The sequence below is a fragment of the Heterocephalus glaber genome, unplaced genomic scaffold (genome assembly GCF_053883595.1).
Source record: "Heterocephalus glaber isolate CG9 unplaced genomic scaffold, H.glaber_assembly_v1.0 deba00001497, whole genome shotgun sequence".
Taxonomy (NCBI): domain Eukaryota; kingdom Metazoa; phylum Chordata; class Mammalia; order Rodentia; family Bathyergidae; genus Heterocephalus; species Heterocephalus glaber.
In genome coordinates, this window is record NW_028258320.1 from 4,308,867 (window position 1) to 4,328,015 (window position 19,149).

The following is a 19,149-nucleotide window of genomic DNA, read 5'->3' on the forward strand; positions in this document are numbered from 1 at the left end:
GCATCGTCTCAGGTGGGGACCAGAGGCCTTGCAGGAGAAGCCAGCAGGACCACATCCTTTGGGAATGGGTCCTTCCAGAGCTCACCCAGCTAGAGGGAACTGCAGCTTCCCTTCCTACACCACGGGCACGTTCCAGCCAGCAGTGTGGGTCATGTGAGCCCTAGAAGAGCAAACCCAGGGTCCTACCCACCTTTGTGTCTGCAGCCTCAGGGTAGGGCAGGGGACAGAGCAGAGACTCACACACTTTTGATTGACCTCATGACCGAATAAATGAACACATTGTCATACTTTTAAAAATAATGCCACCACTTCCACTCCCACCCCTACTCTGGACCACCTTAATAGTTTCAGAAATTTCTCCTAGTTCTGAACTGCATCCCAGGGCATTTGCTGGAGCATGGACTCCAGGCCAGCTGCAGACCAGAGGTCAGATCCTCTTGGGGACTGAGGACAAATAAGGGTGCTGTGGTTTGCAGTTCTGACCCTGGAGTCAGACCAACCTGGGATCAGAAACTGACTCTGTCATTCATTAACTGGTAACCTACCTTGTGGTTCCGTTTTTTTCTCTCCTCTGCAAAATGAGGACCTCACAGATTTATGGGAAAGAGATAACAGGGGAAAAAGATGTCTGCCACAGACAAAGTGCTCAGTAAATGTTCTAGGATGGGAACCCAGGAAGCCACCTGTTAAACAAGCACCCACCCCGCTCCGGGCCCTGGCAGCACTTCCGAAACTTCCTTCCAGCCAGGAGCACTCTCCACCACTTCCACCCAGGACTGTGGGCCAGCCTGACCACCGTCACACTCACACAAGGGCTGGCTCTCTGTCTTGCACATTCCTGTGGATTCTGTCTCCATCTGAAATTTGTAAAAGCTGCTTTTAGTGCTGGGGATGTAGCTGAGTGGCAAAGCACTTGCCTAGCATGGGTGAGGCCCTGGGTCCAAGCCCAAGCACCACACACACACACACACACACACACACACACACACACACACACACCTTATCTTTAGCTTCCCTTATAACTCCATTTATACGTGCAACTGTTCTAAATGTATCAGTGTTACCTATCACAGTGTGAACTGTTTTGCAAACCCAAGTCAAACTAACTCCATTTCACAGCAGCCCCTGTTTAGCTGTCAGGTGCAGCTGCAGTACAACACAGTCAGCCCCCCTGCAGCCAGACAGAGCTTGCTGATATGGTGGAAATTTCCTGATAAGGATAGGATGGGAGCAGAGTACACACTGCTTTTCCCAGGGACCCCTCTGGCTTTTGATTGGCATTTGCTATTTTAAGCAGTGTCCTCTAAACCCTGAAGTCCAGTGCAGGGGCTTGGTGACTTCAGCAGTGCTGCAGCCCACATGTCATCTGGGGCCCTCTACTTGGGCCCTCATAAACTCACTCGCCAAGCTGGACTTGTCCGAGTTGCTCTTTGGATGGTTGGGCCCCCTCGGTTCAGAGACAGGCATTTCTTTTACGTCTCTAAAGGAAATGTATACAACACCAACAAATACAGATGGCAGAAGATGCGCTTGAGAGTCACACTCCTTAGGTCCTTATCTCAAGTCCCTGCCCACAGGTGGTCACCCAAGAAGTGCTCGACATTAGTTTGCCACCATCTCCTATAGGCATTATAACATCGATGCTACCGATTTTAATCATGTCACCAGCTACCTCCGGAAGTTAGGCTGACCCTCTAAGAAGACCCACCATGTGTATGGCATGACTCTTACCACCTCAGGGCAAGTGGAACCCACAAACCCCAGGTCTGGAGGCCTCTAGCTTTTGGACATGTGGCTGGAGAAGGAAGTTAATCTGAGCAAAGTCCTTATTAGCCCTGGGTGCCATGACAGCCTAACACAGTGTGAGCCAAACCAAAGAGCTTCTTGCCCTTGTACAGATACCCAGCCTGAATGGCCAGAACCCCCCAGTTCTTATCCTCTATCCCCAAAATTGTCCTTAAAAAAAAGCCCCATTTACACCAACTCTTTGGGTGCTGGTCCAATTTCCACCAATTTCTGCAGATTGGAGACACGGCGAGGGAGCCCCCCGAGAGGTGTATGTCCAGTGGACAGAGGTTGGTCCCCTGGACTGGAGTGCAAAGTGCAGGAAGTGTTTTTTCTGTGTCCCTCTCTTCTTCCTACATCCAGGCTGATGGAGCCAATGCCCCAGAAGCCCCAAACAGCCACCTCCATATGGGAAGCTTCAAAATCTTGTCTTCCTTTTTGCTGGTTACCATCCCCTTTATCTTCCAGCTCCCTGCACCCTGAGCACAATTTCAGAGCCTTCCTAGAGTTCTCCTTTCTCATAATTCCAGAAAAGAAGCATAAGACCCTTCTGTTTTAGGGATCTCATTGCTGATCTTCATTCGAGGCCCACAGGTTACTGGGTCCAAAGCCTCACTTGGCTGGAAACTCCCTCAGATCTCAGTGTTCCTCTTGTCCTCAGGTAGAGCTCACCAAAACGATTCCCTCCCTCCCCGGCCCTGCTCCCTGACAGCATCCGGACAGTGGCCCCTCTTCAGCACACAAGCCTGGGGAATCCTTCTTGACCACAGTGGGGTCTCCACCATGGCTGTTCGGTGCCTGACTCTGTATCCACTGCCTGGATCCCTGAGGTCTCTGAGCCCACATAGAAATTATCTGCACAGAGGGGCACCAGAGAAGCCCCTGTCCCTTCCACCCACACCCACCCCAACACTTTCCCATCTTCAGGGCTCAAATCCTTCCTCAAAACTTGATGTCTCCTGCACAGCTCTCTCCCAGCAGGTTGCCCGGCCTTGACACATGCCTTCAAAAGACGAATAACGCTGTTAGTCACCCTAATGAACACCGCGCTTATCAGATCAGTTTCTTCAAAGACTCGAGTCAGGCAAAGCCAAAGGGGAACCTGGCAATGCTGGGAGTGGCTGCTGGCAGGGAGGGCCGTGGTGACCAGGACTGAAGTCCTGAGTGTCACCAGGGCAGTGTGTCCTGTGGAGAAGGCTGAAACCCCCGCCTGCCTCCTCGATCCCAGCTCAGACTCTTGGAGACCCTTGGCTTCCGCCCCACTCCCCGGCAAAGCCCATGCTGCTCAAAGCCAGGACACTCATGTTTATGTCAACAGAGCGGTTGCCACAGCCGGCAGGCTCCTGCCCGCAGCCTGTTGTTTGTGTACCTGGTCTCGGTAGTGACCACAGGGGCAGGCACACCCAGGCTGGGTCTCTGGGGCAACGCGCTGTTGGGGGTCCCAGCTGTCCCTGCACATAAAGCACCCATTCCCTCAGCACACCTCCAAGGTGTCTTCTTACACACGGTGAGGATTTAAACTTTCCCCTGGTGAGGCTCCTAGTTTCCACCAGCCCCGTCCTGGCCACTGCTCCCTTCCCAGCAAGGGCAGCTCCACATTTGGCCAAGACCCAGGGAACGGCTATGCCTGACCCTGTCTCTGCCTTCCCAGCCATGAGGAGAACCCCTGAATGTCTTCAGAAGTGACCACAGGGAGTGGTAGGTTGCTGCTTACCCTGGACCTAACCCTGCTTCTGCCAGCCACTGGCAGAAGTAAGCAGCACCCACAGAAAAGTCCCTTGGGGCTTCTGGCCCCAAGAAACTGAGCTGTGGTATCTGCCTGTAGCCCTCAATATCAAATACTTCCGAGCCTGCTCGCCCTGCAAAAACTCCTTCCAAGCCCCGCAGCTCCCCACAACATCTCCTGCCCTCCTCTTCTCTAGGCGCCTGGGGCAGGAGGGATGGAACAGTGAAGGGTTAAGAGGGTGAATCTGAAAACAAAGAGCTCTGCCTCAGGAGCCACTTCCCCTCTGGGCCTCGATTTCCCCACCAGGGACACAGGCATCATAGTACGAAGTATCTACCCAAACACCCTTGTGAGGAGTAAAGGAATTCCTCTACAAGTGCCTAGAATGACAGGACGCTGGCAGCCCAGGCTGTGCTGATGCCGGCCCTGCATGTTGCTGAATTCTGGGCAGCATAAGGCAGCAGCAAAAGCCTAGCACTTGGAGGCTAAGTGGCTGGGTTCAAATCTCAGTGCCCTGCTAACTCAGTGGAGCCTTGAATGGAATACCTTACTGCCCACTTCCTCCTGTGCAGGAGGGGGATTGGAAGAACTTTCCCCAGTAGGGTTAATGCGAGTGGAGTCGGGGGCAGGGGACGCCAGTCCCAAAAAGAGTAAAGTGGCAGCTGCAAGGGGCGGAGCCAGGCCCCGGCATGTGATCCCCCAGATTAGCTGCTGCACTGTAGGGCCTGTGGGAGAAACTGGTCTGACTCAGAAAGGAGAACCAGAGCCCAGCCAGGAATGCAGGTCCCCAGGAGGCGCCATAAATAGCCAGGGCCAGGGCTCTGAGGGCCCCAGGAATAGCAGGTGGGGGCGGGGCTGTAACAGAGGCCTGGAAAGGGAGGCATCTGAGTCTGCATGGGCCTGGCAGTGGGCCCAGGGCACTCTCCCAAAGCTCAAAGTGTGTAGGAGCCAGGGGTCACGGCTTTGGGGAGGACCAGCCTGGGGCTATCTCTGGTCTTTGCTGCCCACCCTGCTCCTTTACCTTCTTCCTTTCAACCATCCTGGAGCAGCGAGCTCAGCCTGAGGCCCAGAGATGTGAGGTGATTTGGCCAGGATCACACAGTGAATGGGGTGAGACGGGATCATGAATTACTCTTTCCTCCTACTCCAGGATTATGCAAGAGAGGCAAAATGTAAGAACTCCTCCTTAGGGAGGAAGCTTTCCCTCCCGAGGAAGAATGGCATGATCGATTCATCCCTCTGCCTGGGGACATCTGACTTGCTCTCAGTTGATTTGAGCACATCCCTGTAGCTAGAGTGTGAGGGAACTCCCATTTCCAACACTGACAGCGATATCAAATCAGAGGTATTTGAGTGCAGCCTTGGAAATAAGGTGAACTCAGGTTCAAAAGAACTAGACTCAAATCCCTGTCGATCTTACACAAATCACTTCACCTTCCTAAGACTCTGGTCCCTAACTTGCAAAATAAGGCCAATCATTCACAGGCAGGAGAATGCTGTGTGAATAAAAGGGATAACCCGAATGCTTGACTGCCTGATTAATGCCCCAAATGCTATTAAGACTTCGAGACCTGCTTGTTCACCTCTATTCTTGGTGTTTACCGCATGGGAACCTTCGATCAATGTTGATGAAATAATCAGAATGAAATAAACTCTTTGCATTTAAATGCCATGTTTGCATCATAATAAACATCCCTTGTTATTTATCAGTTGTTACCGCCTTTTGGTGGTACTATTACTTCTATCCTGTGCTTAATTCTTCTGGGAAAATGTTTGGAAACATAATCTCTGGACCAGAATGTCTTTAGCAATAAATCATATAATTTATTGTCCACGCTGGAACACTCCTCGTACTCATGCATGTACAACTGGGAGAGACTATGACCATCGAGGGCAAACCAAAATGCTGGCCAACCTGCTAACCACCGTGGGCTGCTCAGAACTCTCTGGAGCAAGGAACCCCTAAAATGCAGGACCAGCCCCCTCAAATGTCTTCTCCAGCCAGATCACGGCAGGGGCACCCTGCCTCCTCTCCCCCGACTCTACCCAGTTGCAGCTGTTTCCAGGCCAGCACCCCAGGGCTCTCAGAGTCCTCATTTTCAACCCACAGGTGACCCTGGCACCTCTTTCCCTTTCCCGAGCTCGTCCCAGCGAGTCTGCATCGCCCAAACACTAACATTCGCAGCCCAGCTAAACACCTATCACATGAGCTACAAAAACTTCCCAGCTGTTGTTATCTTTTCCTCTAGTTTCAAGAGGCTTCTAACTGATGCCCCTGCTTCTGCTGTTTCCCATCTTTGGTCCAATCTCAGCTGCAAAACAGAAGCTGGACTGTGTGTCTCGTCTAGACAGAGACGATGGCTTCCCATCTCACACAAAGAAAAAACCAGGTCCTCAGAAGAGCGCACAGAGCCCCACCCTCTCCAGCTCAGGCTGTCTGTTGGCCTCCTCTCCTGGGCCTCTCCAGCCACACCCATGTCCACACCAGGGAGCCCTTCATCTCGGGGCCTTTGCACCTGCTGTACCCCTGCTTGGAAAGCTTTCCCCTTAGAGGTCCCCCTGCCTCCTTCAGATGGTTTCTCAAGTGTCTCCTTCTCAAAGTCCTGTCCTGGCCACCCAATAAAAATGTCATCTCAGCTCTTGCTACTTTCTGTTCTCTTTTCCCTTAGCTTGACCAACACCAGCCAAGCAGAGCATGTACTTTACTTTTCTTATTTATCTTACAACTCTTTCAGCTCCACAAGGGCGGGGACTCTGCTTTGTTCTTTGCCACAGCCCCAGTACTTCAACCAGCCCCTGGCATTAAGCAGGTGCTCAATAAACCTTTGACAGACAGGTAAAGGTCCAACTGAGACCACAGCACGGAGGCTACAGTTTCCCTCTGGAGAGCACACGGCTCGGGTTCTAACCCCGAAGCCTCCACTTACAAGCTGTATGACCTCAGGCAAGGAGCATAACCTGTCCCGAGCCTCAGTGTCCCCATGTGTAGTGGGGGATGGCACAGACAGCCTCCTAGGGGAGTGGAAACCACTAAACTCTGTCCAGTCCATCTCAGTCTTGGAACTCAGTGGCTGTCCCAGCGGAGGCTCCAGACAAAGTGGCATCACCTCGGGACTCACACAGAGAAGTCAGGGACCCTGACTCACACAGTGCTTCTCCCCTAATCTCAGCATGGCAGCCTGTGGCCTCTGCCACAATCCCCCCTCCTCCATGGAGCTGGGAAGTAGGGCCAGAAACAGAGGGAGGAACCCAGGTTACGAGGAGGGAAGAGGGGGGGAAAAGCAGGCCAAGCCTCCCCACCTGCCAGCTTCCTGTCTTTGCTCTGATAAATAGGGGCTACTCATGGCCAGAGTTTCCATTCCCCCATCCTGGCACGGCTGTCACTCAATTTTAAGAAGATAGACGGTAAGGACCTGGGGGCGGGCCAGGAGGCCCGGTTATAAAGCCGTGGCTGGCGGAGGAGGCAGCCGGTGCCTGGCCTGCCCCTGCCGGGTCCTCTTTCCTCATCCCCAGCCAGCCAGAGCTGCTGACAGCTGCTTGGGACTCTGCCGCTAGGGCCCGGCCAGACCCACAGCCTCTCCTCGGTCTCCCGGTGACTCCCGAACCACAGCCCCTCATGGCCCAGAAGGAAGAGACCGCAGAGGGCGCAGCGGCCGCGGCGCCAGCCTCCCAGAATGGGCAGGAGGACCTGGACGACCTGGAAAACCCTGAGAAGCTGAAGGAGCTCATTGAGCTGCCGCCCTTTGAGATCGTCAAGGGGTGAGACTCGCACGCGGGCTGGGCGGGGTCCGCTCCCTGGAGAGCAGCTCGGGCAGGGGCGGTCCGGAGACACGGCGGCAAAGTTCCCTAGGCTTCTTGGGGAGACACCTTGGACTCTGATCAGGAGGTAGGAAGAGCCCTCAGAGGCCAAGGCCTGGAGAAGGAAGCCACTCTCAGGCCTCCTGGAATTGGGAGTCCCCTGCGTCTCCAGGTAGACGTTTAGTCCCAAGGAGTTTTGTGAGATGCACATTTAAAGATGGCGCCGCTCAAAAGCCTCCCACGTGCTTCAACCTCTCCCTCTGCTCCTGTCTGCTTCTGGGGCTTTCTGTAGAGCTTTTCCCTGGGGCAGAAGACCCCAAGGCAGGAGGGTAGGTTCATCCTTTCTCCAGGCTGAATGAGAAGCAGCCTTTATCTTGCTGAATCTCTTCTGCGCTTCATGAGGAACCGTCCACTTCTGTCCCGATGGAAGTAGTTGTAGCACAGAGACAGGGGTTTTACAAACAAGAACTGTTCTCACACCCTCAGCCTCTGCTTGGAGGACTGGGGGGTCCTGAGGAAGACCCCGAGGCTCTGAAGAGGGAGTGTGCACTCAGCCCCTCTGTCTTGTCCAATAAAACCAAGTTGTCTTCCTCCTCTTTCTGTCCATTCCTGTAGGAGAGACCCTGCTAAATTATTAGGGAATAAGGAAGTCTGGGGGCCCACATTTCGTCCCTCAGCCCAAGGTTCCTTCTTGGGGGTCGCCCACCATGTGCACAGGCAGAGTGGGCGCCACACTTCAGGAAGGTCCAGGAAGAACAAAGGCACAGGAGCCGCCCGGAGGCAGGGGAGCCAGGGGCCCTCTGGCCCCGCTGTTTGCTGGTGGCCAAGTGATTTCCCAGTCTTGGCTTCAGCCAAAGAAGTGACACTACTTGATTCCGAGGGTCCCTTCAGGCTAAGAGGTCACCCAATTTGATTCCTTAGGCACGAGGAGCCTGCACTTCCATCTGCCCATGCTCACCCAACAGTCTCACCCTTATCCTAGGATTAAAGGAGCAGCTGACCCCAGACTGACAGAGATGCAGGGAAAGCCGAGGGCAACCAGGCCAGGCATCCCCCCCCCAATTCCACTGCTGTCTACGGACAGGGAGCCTTCTCTCCACCTGGGCACGCTGGGCCATACCACTTTGCGCACACGCACATGCAGGGGCACTGCCATTCCCCAGCACATGGCTAGAGCAGTTCCAGAGCAGAATCAGGCTAAGTCTGCTGGGTTGAGCATGCTTTGGGGTCCCAGGGCAGTGGGTCCCAAAGGATTAGGTCCTCTGCCATAACCGACCTCTGACCAGGGCTTCACCATCACAGCACATTTCCGAGTGAATGAGCTCATTAAACCCTCACCCCATGCTAAGAGAGAGAGATTTGTTATTTCCACTTTACGTAAGGGAAACTGAGGCTCAGGGAGATGGAGTGTAAGTCCAAGCCCGCAGAACCAGGCACTGGCAGGTCTCTCATTCATTCTGGGCCCCGGGTCTCTGGAACAGGGCTCCCAATGTACCTATCCTCAAGACATTGCAGCCCAGGGGCTTCTCAGGACCTCAGGTGCAGAGAGACATGGGTGGGGCGCCCTTCCGACTGAAGGCTCCAAGCAGCTCAGGCGGGAGCTGGAGCCCTGAGTGTGCCCCAGCCACAGTGACAGCTGTGGAGATCTGTCCCCTGGGCCCCTCCCTCCGGGTAAACAGACGCCTAAAATAGTGCAGAGATGTGGCCATCCACGCAGGGACTGCACGGGGAGGCAGCTTCCTTGCTTTGCCTCCCTCTCCATATGCCCTGGAACCCAAGGACCAGAAAATAGCTTCTTTCCCAGCCTGGACTCCCACCGAGAATGGATCCAAACTGCTCCTTAGATTTGGGATGAAAACTAGCAGAAGAACAGGTGGCTTTCCAGGGAAGCATCTGAAGTGAGCAGGGGCTCATGGTAGGGATAAGGAGAGAGATGCCCGCTTGTAGCATCTGGCTGAATGGGGCGCTCTGGATGGAAAGCAGCCCAGGCACATGAGCAAAGGAACACGGCAGAAAGTGCTGGGGAAAGGTGTGAAGTCCAATGTGTGCATCTCGTCCTGTATGTGTCTGGCGACTTCACATGGCTGTCCTGACATCTCTAAGGCGGGAGTGTTGAGATTAGAGACATCCTCGCATGTTAGAAATCAGGAGCTTTTTCTTTCTTCCGGAGACCCGAGTGTTAAACACTTAGAAGCACACGCTGAAAGACAGGAAGTGGTAGAAGTAAAAGGAAGGGTAGAGATGGGATCGTGCTTGGTAACCCTTAAGACGGACCTGTGAAGGACGCAGAGACGGCGCCACCCATCAGAACAAGCTTTCATTTGTTGAGTGTGAGGTTGTCCATAACCCAGGAGGTTGGGTTACTCAGACCTTCAGATAAGGAAACTGAAGCCCAAAACTAAAGAGGTACGGGTGGTTTGACAAGAATTAGAAGGAGTAGGGCATGAACCCCAGGACTGTCTCACTCTAAAGCACCATGGTGCACCCAAAAACCATAAAGAGGATTCTTTTTAAGTCCACAAATACTTACTGACTAGGAACTGTTCAGTTACTGCCTGCTCCCCCCCTCATCATATTTACCCTTCAAAAGGAAGGGGACTCTGTCTTCTCTGCTGCTTTATCCCCAGCACCCAGCCCCTGTGAGGTTCTCAACAAATTCTTGGTGAATGAAGGAAAGAATGAATGGGCACCTATTGTGTGTCAGGCTCTTTGCCAGGCATCATGACAGGAAATGAACTGGAGGACGGCTTCCTGTGGAGAGAGGCTCAGGATACATGGGGGCTTGGCAGTGCTGAGCTTAGATAAGAATGCCAGCGGGTGCCCACCTCTGACTGTGAGGGGCGCTCTGAGGCACAAAAGCTGCTTGTCTGCCCCTCTCTCCGTATCTCCACCCCACCAAGGAGAGCTGTGGCCCTGCCTGGCAGCACCCGGATGTATGCTTGTCTCTGTCTTTAGCTGCATTGTTTTCGATTTTGCAGAAGGCAGACCCTGAGAGCAAAGAGATGATTATAGAACAGGGGTACATGGCAGATGGACTGCATCTCTTACAGCCACTTCTTTAGCTGCCAGGATTCTCTCAGGCCACATAAGGGACCCAGAGAGAAGGGGCAAGATCCAGACGAAAAGAGAGCGAGGAGAGCCCTTCAACACCACTTGTAAGGCCACACCTGGCCCCCAGAGCATGCTGGGAGGTGCACCATACAGAGGAGATGACAGCCAACTGCCACCCAGAGCCCAAGGCAGGGCGGGTGGGAGGTCAAAGCTTGGCATCTCCCAGGAAGGAGTTGGCTCCAGGCTTGCCCTGGGCAGAATCCAGTTCAGTCCTGCAATCTCAAGCTCCCTCCTCAGCTCTAGAACCCTCTGCTTCTCCTCTGCCTTCCTCTTCCTGACTAAGCCCACTCGCTGGCATCCATCTGAAAAGTGGTCAGAAAAAGACAGTGCCCAGTGAAACCAGCAACTCCACCTCTTTCAAGGCAGTCACTGACAGGCCTAGCAGGGTGAAGCTGAAGTAAGTCAATGTTCAATCCCTGTGCGTAGATTTTCCACTCCACGGGATGTTTTGGAGCAAATGTTTAATCTCAGACCACAGCCCTCCAGGTTACTCCTCTTTGCTGTGTAGATTTATGCTTAGGCAGTGAGAACTTTTTAAATGGGCCCCTGAGGAAAATATGTAGTACATTTCCTCACATCTCTTCTTGCCCATCAAGCGGGTCATCTTCCCAGATTTTGCTAGATTGTAGGATTCTGGGTTCCCTCTTAGAGAAGTACGATTCTTCGGTAGCCTGGCTTTAAGCTGACAGGTGTGAACAGCCTTATTTGTGATGCCTGAGGCTGTGGTAACAGAACTCGAACAAGCATCCTCACACTGTTGGTTTCTGTGCCTGAAGGAGGGACAGGAAGCTGAGACAGGGAACTGTGACCAGCATCTCCCTTCAGTCCACCACTCCAACACACACATACACACACACACACACACACACACACACACACACACACACACGCTCCTTTAGCAGTGAAATGTCTGCTGAGGTTGAGAATATCAAATTATTACGAAAAAGATGTTTGCGATTGAGAAGTTAGGTCTCTCTATTTCCTTCCTTCCACTCAGTGAGTATTACAGTGTTATCTTGTGACTCCATGAAATTGCCCGAGATATTGTCCAGCTCTCTGCAGAAGTTTCCTGCCTCTACGTTTGTTCTGGCTGTGTTCATCTGTGGGTGGCCCAAAAAACCTGATTTGACCCTTTTGCTCCTTCTAAAAGATCAAGAAGCCCATTGAGAAGCCAAGCAAGCTCCGGCTTGGGACAAACCCAAAGGAAAGACCCTGCTTTGCCTTCACGCCTTGAAAGCACTTCTGAGACACTCAGACTGGCCTTGCTGAGGGACACAGGGGCTCTGGGGCCACTGGCCAGAGGAGTTGGACACGGATATTTATAGAGATGACCTTTCCTCCGCTCCCTTGGGTTTTAGGTTACCCTGGGTCCTTTCCACTTACCTAGGAAGAGGAGGAGGGGAAAATGTCAGATCTCAAGAGGGGCTGAAAGAAACAGCCTTCTCACCCCTCTGACCAACTTGTGATTGTGTGCGAGGCCACACTGATAGTTTGGGCTGGGCTGCACTTGGTGAAGTTTGAGCAATGGGGCTTCCAGACAAAAACTTGAGGGACAACACAGGGTGCTACTGCTGAAGCCTCCAACCCAACCAACCATGAATACTTCCCAGGATTCCCACTAGAGAATCCCTCCTTATCTATATAGCCCTAGATTGCAACAGGCAGGACAGGCCTGCCGGCAAAAGGCCTTGAAGAATGAAAAGGGGTTGGGCAGAAAAGGTAAGCACTGTGCTTCTCAGGAGCAAGATGTCATTAAAGGGACTGAAGGGCCTTCTGAGAGTTTGGGAGTGGTCCAGTGGAGTTAGAGTAGCTAGGAAAAGCTCCGTGTGTGTGAATTTCCTCTTTCTCCAGAGGAGAGGGGAACCCCAGGTGATCCATTCTGCTAAAATGTTAAGTAAATAATAATCACTTCCAGCCAGGGACAGAGGGGCTTAGGGAGCTAAGTATAGTATGTGAAGGAATCCTGGGGCTGGGTCCTCAAACACATCCGTCTTCGAAGTGGAAACGTCATCACTTGACAGCAAGAGACATGGCAACTTGGGTGGAGCAAGTTGGGCAGTGGAGGAGGGAATCCTGCAGGGAAATTACGCAAGCTTACTCAGCTCCGTGGCCATCTGCTGCTCATCCTTAAGCAGCCAAGACCTCAGGACACACCAGGGATTTCCCCGCAGCCCAGGGAGTCCAGTGACCTTTCTGAGAAAGAGAAGGAGTGAATAGGCAATGGGAGTTACTGTGCTACAGGGCATCTTCAGGGCAGGCACAGAGGTGATGCTTTTAGGGGGGACCTGGGTCTCATACTGCTAGGCAAGTGCTCCACCACGGAGCTACACCCCGAGCCCCTGAGACTACGCTGTTAAAAAGAAAAACATTCAGCCTCTCTAGCTGGTACTCACCCCCTCCCCTCCTATGACATTTCAATCCTGCCTATTAAACCTCCTCATTTTCTGTGGCCCACAAACCTGCATAGATCTTCCCTCTTTCTGAAAAACACGCATACACAGAAAAGTAAGAACAATCTTCAACTCTGTGTCCTCTCTAGACACTCTCCTTCCTTCTCTCCTATTCCTACCAAACTTTTCAAACCACCTGCACTTTTCCTGCTGCTTTCACTTCTGGACCCTGCTTCTCCTCCACAAAGCCACTGGATACCCATGCTATACACCACCAAGTCTGGTGTCCTTTTTTAATTTGAGGCTTTTCCCCAATCACACCCCACCAGTCCAGTGCTACCCCGCTGATCTTCCATGGACATTACTTTCATTGTTTTTTATTTTCCCTAGTCAAGAACTGCAAACAGTTATCACCTGCCTCTTGAATCAAGGTGAAACTTTCAAGAACCTCTGTCACATGTCCCCTACTCTACCTGTCTACTTCAGCAGTCTTCTAACGTTCTTCTTTATTTATGAATTCTTGGTCCAGCTGCTAGATGATCAGCAGCTAAGGTAGAAGCAAAAATCTTTCAAGATTCTGAGACGACTCAATACTGTACAAAGCTTAATTATCCCAAGGCACCCTTGGGGAGTCTTGTCACACAGATGCATATTCTTGGACACTAACCATGTGACAATCCTTTCACCTGAAAGAAAAGACATACTTGAAAACAGTCAACAGGACAGCACGGTTCTACAAGACACAGGCCATGCCATCCTCAAAATGCAATTTACATGGGCAACAAGGGGAAGAAATAAAAGCATAACATGTTGTGCAAAATCTTTGTCTTGCTCTGTCATGGGAAACATGAGCAATTTAGTATGCTTGCTACTTGGTAAAATTGCTCTTTGAGCACTACTTCTCAAATATGGCCACCTGTCATAGTCCTCTAGGGAGGTTTTGCTTTTGCTTTTCAAATGCTGGTGTCTGAGACCCTTCCCCAGCCTTGGTGGTCTCATTGATCTGGTGTGGGCCTGAGGTGCTATGTTTGTTTTTTTGGTACCAGGGATCGAACTTGGGTCCTTGCGCTTGCACAACAGGTGGCAAAAACTGCTGAGCTAAATCCCCAGCCCCAAAGTGCTGATGTTTTCAAGCGTCCTCTATGTGCCTTTACCTGGCCAGATTAGAGAAACAGTGTGGGTGTGCTGCGTTGGGAGAGATGGCAGAAACAGTGTGTGGAGATCCTTCCTAGTAGGATGACCAGAGTATAAACCCCAGTCCAAATTCTCTCCCATCTCCCAGATAAACACTTTGGGGCTCTTTCCTGCCTTTTTCTCACTGACATTAGCATAGGAAAGACCTGTTTATGTAAGAGCCAGTATGTCTCGGAGATCTACCTACTCTAGGCTGGTCCGATGGAGAGGAACTCAGCATTCTCTCTTCTTCCCCGTCCCTCTGTCTCCTTGGCCTACAGGGAGCGGCTACCGGTCAACTTCTTTAAGTTTCAGTTCCGGAATGTGGAGTACAGTTCTGGGAGGAACAAGACCTTCCTCTGCTACGTGGTGGAAGTACAGTGCAAGGGAGACCAAGTGCAGGCCTCCCGGGGGTACCTAGAGGATGAGCACGCCGCTGCCCACGCAGAGGAAGCCTTCTTCAACACCATCCTGCCAGCCTTCGACCCGGCCCTGCGGTACAACGTCACCTGGTACGTGTCCTCCAGCCCCTGTGTAGCTTGTGCTGACCGCATCATCAAAACCCTGGCCAAGACCAAGAACCTGCGCCTCCTCATTCTGGTGGGGCGACTCTTCATGTGGGAGGAGCCAGAGATGCAGGCCGCGCTGAGGAAGCTCAAGGAGGCTGGCTGCAGACTGCGCATCATGAAACCCCAGGACTTCGAATACGTCTGGCAGAATTTTGTGGAGCATGAAGAGGGTGAATCCAAGGCCTTTGAGCCCTGGGAGGACATTAAGGAGAACTTCCTGTACTACGAGGAGAAGCTGGCGGACATCCTGAAGTAGGCTCCGGCCCTGGCCTCCTGTGAGTTCCCCCAGCTCCATGACACCAGCTGCTAACTTGGGTAGAGGGAGGGAGGTCAGGCAGAATGAGTGGTGTGACACTGTCTTTGGAAGGAACAAATTTCTCTGCTTTGGGTTGATTGTAAAAACATTTTAGAACATTGCTTCATTTTTCTCTTTCCTCTGAATCCCTGTCCCTAAACCCTTTTATCTCCCCTGCTACCTTTTCATTTCAAACTAACTTTCCCATAGCTTGGGATATCCAAGGTTGACAGAGATCCTAAAGCTCTGAGACAGAATGACCCTTGGTAAGATTCCGATGGCACAAGGGCTTGTTACTGAATAATAGCAGAGAAGATATTTAAAGCCCTAAGCATGCCCCTGTACTCTAGCCCAGATGTATCCAAGACACCTGCTAGGTGCGTCGCTCCCAAATCCATTAGCAATCTTAACCTCCATGTTTTCTCTACTATGGGATTTTTATCCTTCAGGGCCAATTCTTTCATCTTTGGTAATTCTCAAATCCCCAAGTGGATCTGTATTCAACTTTTGTTTTTGGCCAGACCTGCTTTCATGTTTTCAAACAAATGGTTATGCTTTGAGCAAGATCGATAATTGTTGTGTGGATGCATAATGCAAGAGCATTTTCCTTACTGAAAAGAGCTCAGAACTCATGGAAAAGCAAAATGGAAGAACGAGGGTAATAGAGCAACAAGACAGTTGATACAGATTTGCGAAAGGATTAAAAAGATGTTTGCAAATTAGGTGGCAGCTCAGAAGTAGTCTCCTACAGATATCGAGAGGTGATAGAACTGGAAGTAAAGATTAGCTATTTAAGCAAATAATTAGGACACAATTAAGGCCAATTTGGCCACTTGCTGAGGGTAAATTAGACTTTCAGAGAAACAGGCCAATTATCCTCAGGAAGAAGGGTAAAGGATCCTTTCCAAGCTTTTGAATTTGGTCCCACAGAAATGCTGTGACCAAACTAAGCCTTTTATAAGGCCAGAATAACTGATCAACCCGCCCTCTTCTGTGCCTTTAATTCTGGAACAAGTCACATATTAATTAAACATGAAAGCAGCATGCCTCCATGAATATAATTCAATTTATTTTTGGTGTTCCTCATGCCTAATACCCTTAAGAGAAGATGCTGCTTCATAGACACATTGAAGAAATATCAATGTGCCAGAAGCCGAGGCTGGCAGGAGTTCCCTATTAGGGAGGCGCACAGCGAAGTTGACCATTCTCAGGCTGAGCACTGGCCAAGCCATCAAGATACGATCTATATGTAGCCACTTCTAAGAAACAGCAGGACTGGGGTTCTGACCTCAGAGGGTCTGTGGTGGGGTAATACCACGTGACATTCTGCTCACATAAAATAAGCAGTGAGCAGTAGTAAAGACAGATTTCTGAGTGACCTCTCAAAATACAAAGCTTACCTTTCAAAATGCTTTAAAGAGACCCGGGATGTAGCTCAGTGGCATCACACCTGCCTCCCAAGCACAAGGTCCTGAGTTCAATCCCCGGTACCAAAAAAAAAAATGTTTTAAAGAACTTATAAGTAGATACTATAATTATAAACCCAATATAGACTACAAAATGACAACTGGCAGGTTAATTTTAACCCTACTGTACTTGCTTCTTAAACATCTTTCATGGGCCACTTCTCCTAGCTATCTAACTAGCAAGTCCTCAAACATTTTGTTTTGTTTTGGGATTTTTTATGGATTTTCAATTAAAATTAACCATTACAGGAGGATTTAAAAGATCTTTTGGTTTTGGCTAAGTAAGGGTTGGACCTGATATTAACTGAAGGAACCAGTTTGACAGAGGTTTATTTCTAAGTCAGATTTTTAAAATATTATTGGGCCTCTCCCTTTAGTATACAACATCACTGTCTCATCTGAGCCCAGGAACAGGCCTTCGAGCCCTGAGTTGCTCTTGCCCCTGACGGGAAGGTGAAATGTACCGAATTTTAAAGGCATGAAATAGTTGTAATCTAAAAGCCACCCCCCCATAAAAAAACATGCTTAATTAAAATAACCCCAAGAAATGAGCAGTTGTTAAATAAAATGTGCCTCATATCTATTACAAATTTTTTTTCTCCCCATACCAGGGATCGAACTCAGGACCTTGAGCTTGTGAGGAAGGCAAGGTGACACTGAGCTAAACCCCTGGCCCTACGTTATTTGTTTTTAATAACAATGTTTAACCATATATTTGAATCCAGAGACCAGAACTAATGCAGATCTCTTCTAGGACTTTTTCTGCGTGAACCAAAACAAACCGTGAATGAAAGAATCAAACCCAATCCTGGGTCAGCCGGGGACCACATAAGATTACGGAGAAATTCAGGGACCTGGTGGGGAAGGCGCCCAGAAACTTAGCTCAGAAACTAACTGGTAGCTGTGTGGGGTGAAGGCTCCCAGTAACATGCTGTCTGTGTTTTCTTTAGGTCTGCCTGCTGCCGCCAGGGGACAGCAGGGACACATATGCCACCTGGGACACACCTGTCTTCTGGACACCACTGGAGTGGGATAGCACTTGACATCAACCTATCCTACTGGACAAGGCCCTCAGCAGATAGATATATTTCTCACTGCCCAGATTCATTTAGGCTGTGCTTCTCTCCAGAGCTGCTGTCAGGAAAGAGGCGAGTGAGCAGCAAAGAGAAAAGCACCAGGCTCCTGGGGGCCTCAGGTCTTCCTGACTCCCCTGTGCAACTGCTTAGGCAGAAGCCTCAGGCCATAGGTACAGAGCTTTGAATATGTCCAGAAGTGCATTTTATGTTCAGTTGGGCTATTTTGTTGTTTTGTTTTTTAAAGAAAGAAAAACAGCAACATCAATAAAAGAAATAGCATGGTTTTTCTGTGGCCTGGTTTCTTAGGCAACTTAGGCACCAGGAAGTTACCATGGACACTGAGTCCCTGGCCCAGGGATGTCCTAGGCTGAGAACCAAACCATGGCATTATGGGAGAGTAAATTAAACCAGCTGCGTGTGGTGGGACATGTCTAATCCCGGCATTCGGGAGTCTGGGGCAGGTGGACTGCTGTGAGTTCAAGGCCAGCCTGCATTACAGTGAGACCCTGCCTCAAAAAACCAAAAAAAGAGATTAAACTAGGACTTGTCTAGACAACACAGGAACTAACTGTCCCATGCACACTTCCCACCATCCTGACCTTTACAATATATTTTCCTCTGAGTTTACTTGCAAAGGAGAGCTTATCCCTTTCTCTGAAGACAACATGGCAAAGGATGGAACTAAAAGCATAGGAAATGTTAGAACAGAGCCACATCCCAATTGCCAATTAATAAGCAATTAGCTTCTCAACTGAAGGGCAGGTGGGAAGGAGGTGCTCCATGTCTGGACACACATCGTGTAACAGTCTGATACGTGGTCCTGAACAGTCACAGCAGGAGGACACCCAAAGTCTCATTGCTTATAACATTTGCCTGCGTCCTATGTGGAAGCAAAATTTCACATGTGGATTTCTGGGTGTGTGTCAAACTCTAACTGGGTTTCCCAGAATGACATTCTCCTTTGATTATGAGGCCATGCCTTGCTCCCTCAGGCCGAAAGGGTGCCAAGGCATTGGAATTTGACCCCACGACTATCTGCAACTGACAAAGCACTTTATCACATCCCTGTAGAGTCCCAGAATTCCACTTACAGCCAATCCTGGATGAAATGAGGTTTTGTTAAAAGAATCAAGGCACATACTCATACTCCATGAAAAAATGAGAACTGTCATCTCTTTGAAGGAAGCCTAGAAAACCAATGTTTTGACCCAAGTGTTAAGATTTATTTACACGGGGGCTGGGGGTGAACTTTAAGGGTAAAAGCATTTGCCTAAAAACCACAAGGCCCTGGGTGCAGTCCCAAACATGACAAAAATACTGCATGTGTATGTGTACAGAGGTGAACACACTATTTCAATTCTGCTTATTAGCCAACGTTCATTTACAATTTTGTGCAGACATTCCCTCCCTCCTTTCTTCCCTCCAATTCCACTTTATGTAAACAGAAGCTAAGCTTCAAGAAAAGCCGCAGCCTAACAGTTTGCTGAAGAACCCGCCCTGCTCCACTCCGGCCCCCCGGGGCACCAGAACTTGTCTGCTCCAGAGACATAAAGTGAGAGGTTTGGAAACCACTGCCCTATCAGCCTGAAATGTGTTAAGAACGCCCGTCTAAAGTCCGAACATTATACTTAACCAGTGCTTTCCTGGTGTCCTCACAAGTCCCCCTTCTAAAATCTGGTTGTTCTTTTACAGTAGGGAATGTAGCAGATGCAGCATTCACTCCAGGGAGAAAATCAGCAGCCAGTTTGGCTGTTTTAACT

General features: G+C 50.5%; 1 protein-coding gene across 1 annotated transcript; it reads left to right on the top strand.

The window, feature by feature from the left end:
• The first annotated feature begins 6,951 nt into the window (after positions 1 to 6,951).
• Apobec2 (apolipoprotein B mRNA editing enzyme catalytic subunit 2) lies at positions 6,952 to 17,673 on the top strand. The gene is made up of 3 exons (XM_004846622.4): positions 6,952 to 7,270; positions 14,265 to 14,827; positions 17,264 to 17,673. The coding sequence occupies exons 1-2, from the start codon at positions 7,128 to 7,130 to the stop codon at positions 14,806 to 14,808; spliced, it is 687 nt and encodes a 228-aa protein (XP_004846679.1). The 5' UTR covers positions 6,952 to 7,127; the 3' UTR covers positions 14,809 to 14,827; positions 17,264 to 17,673.
• The last annotated feature ends 1,476 nt before the right edge of the window (positions 17,674 to 19,149 follow it).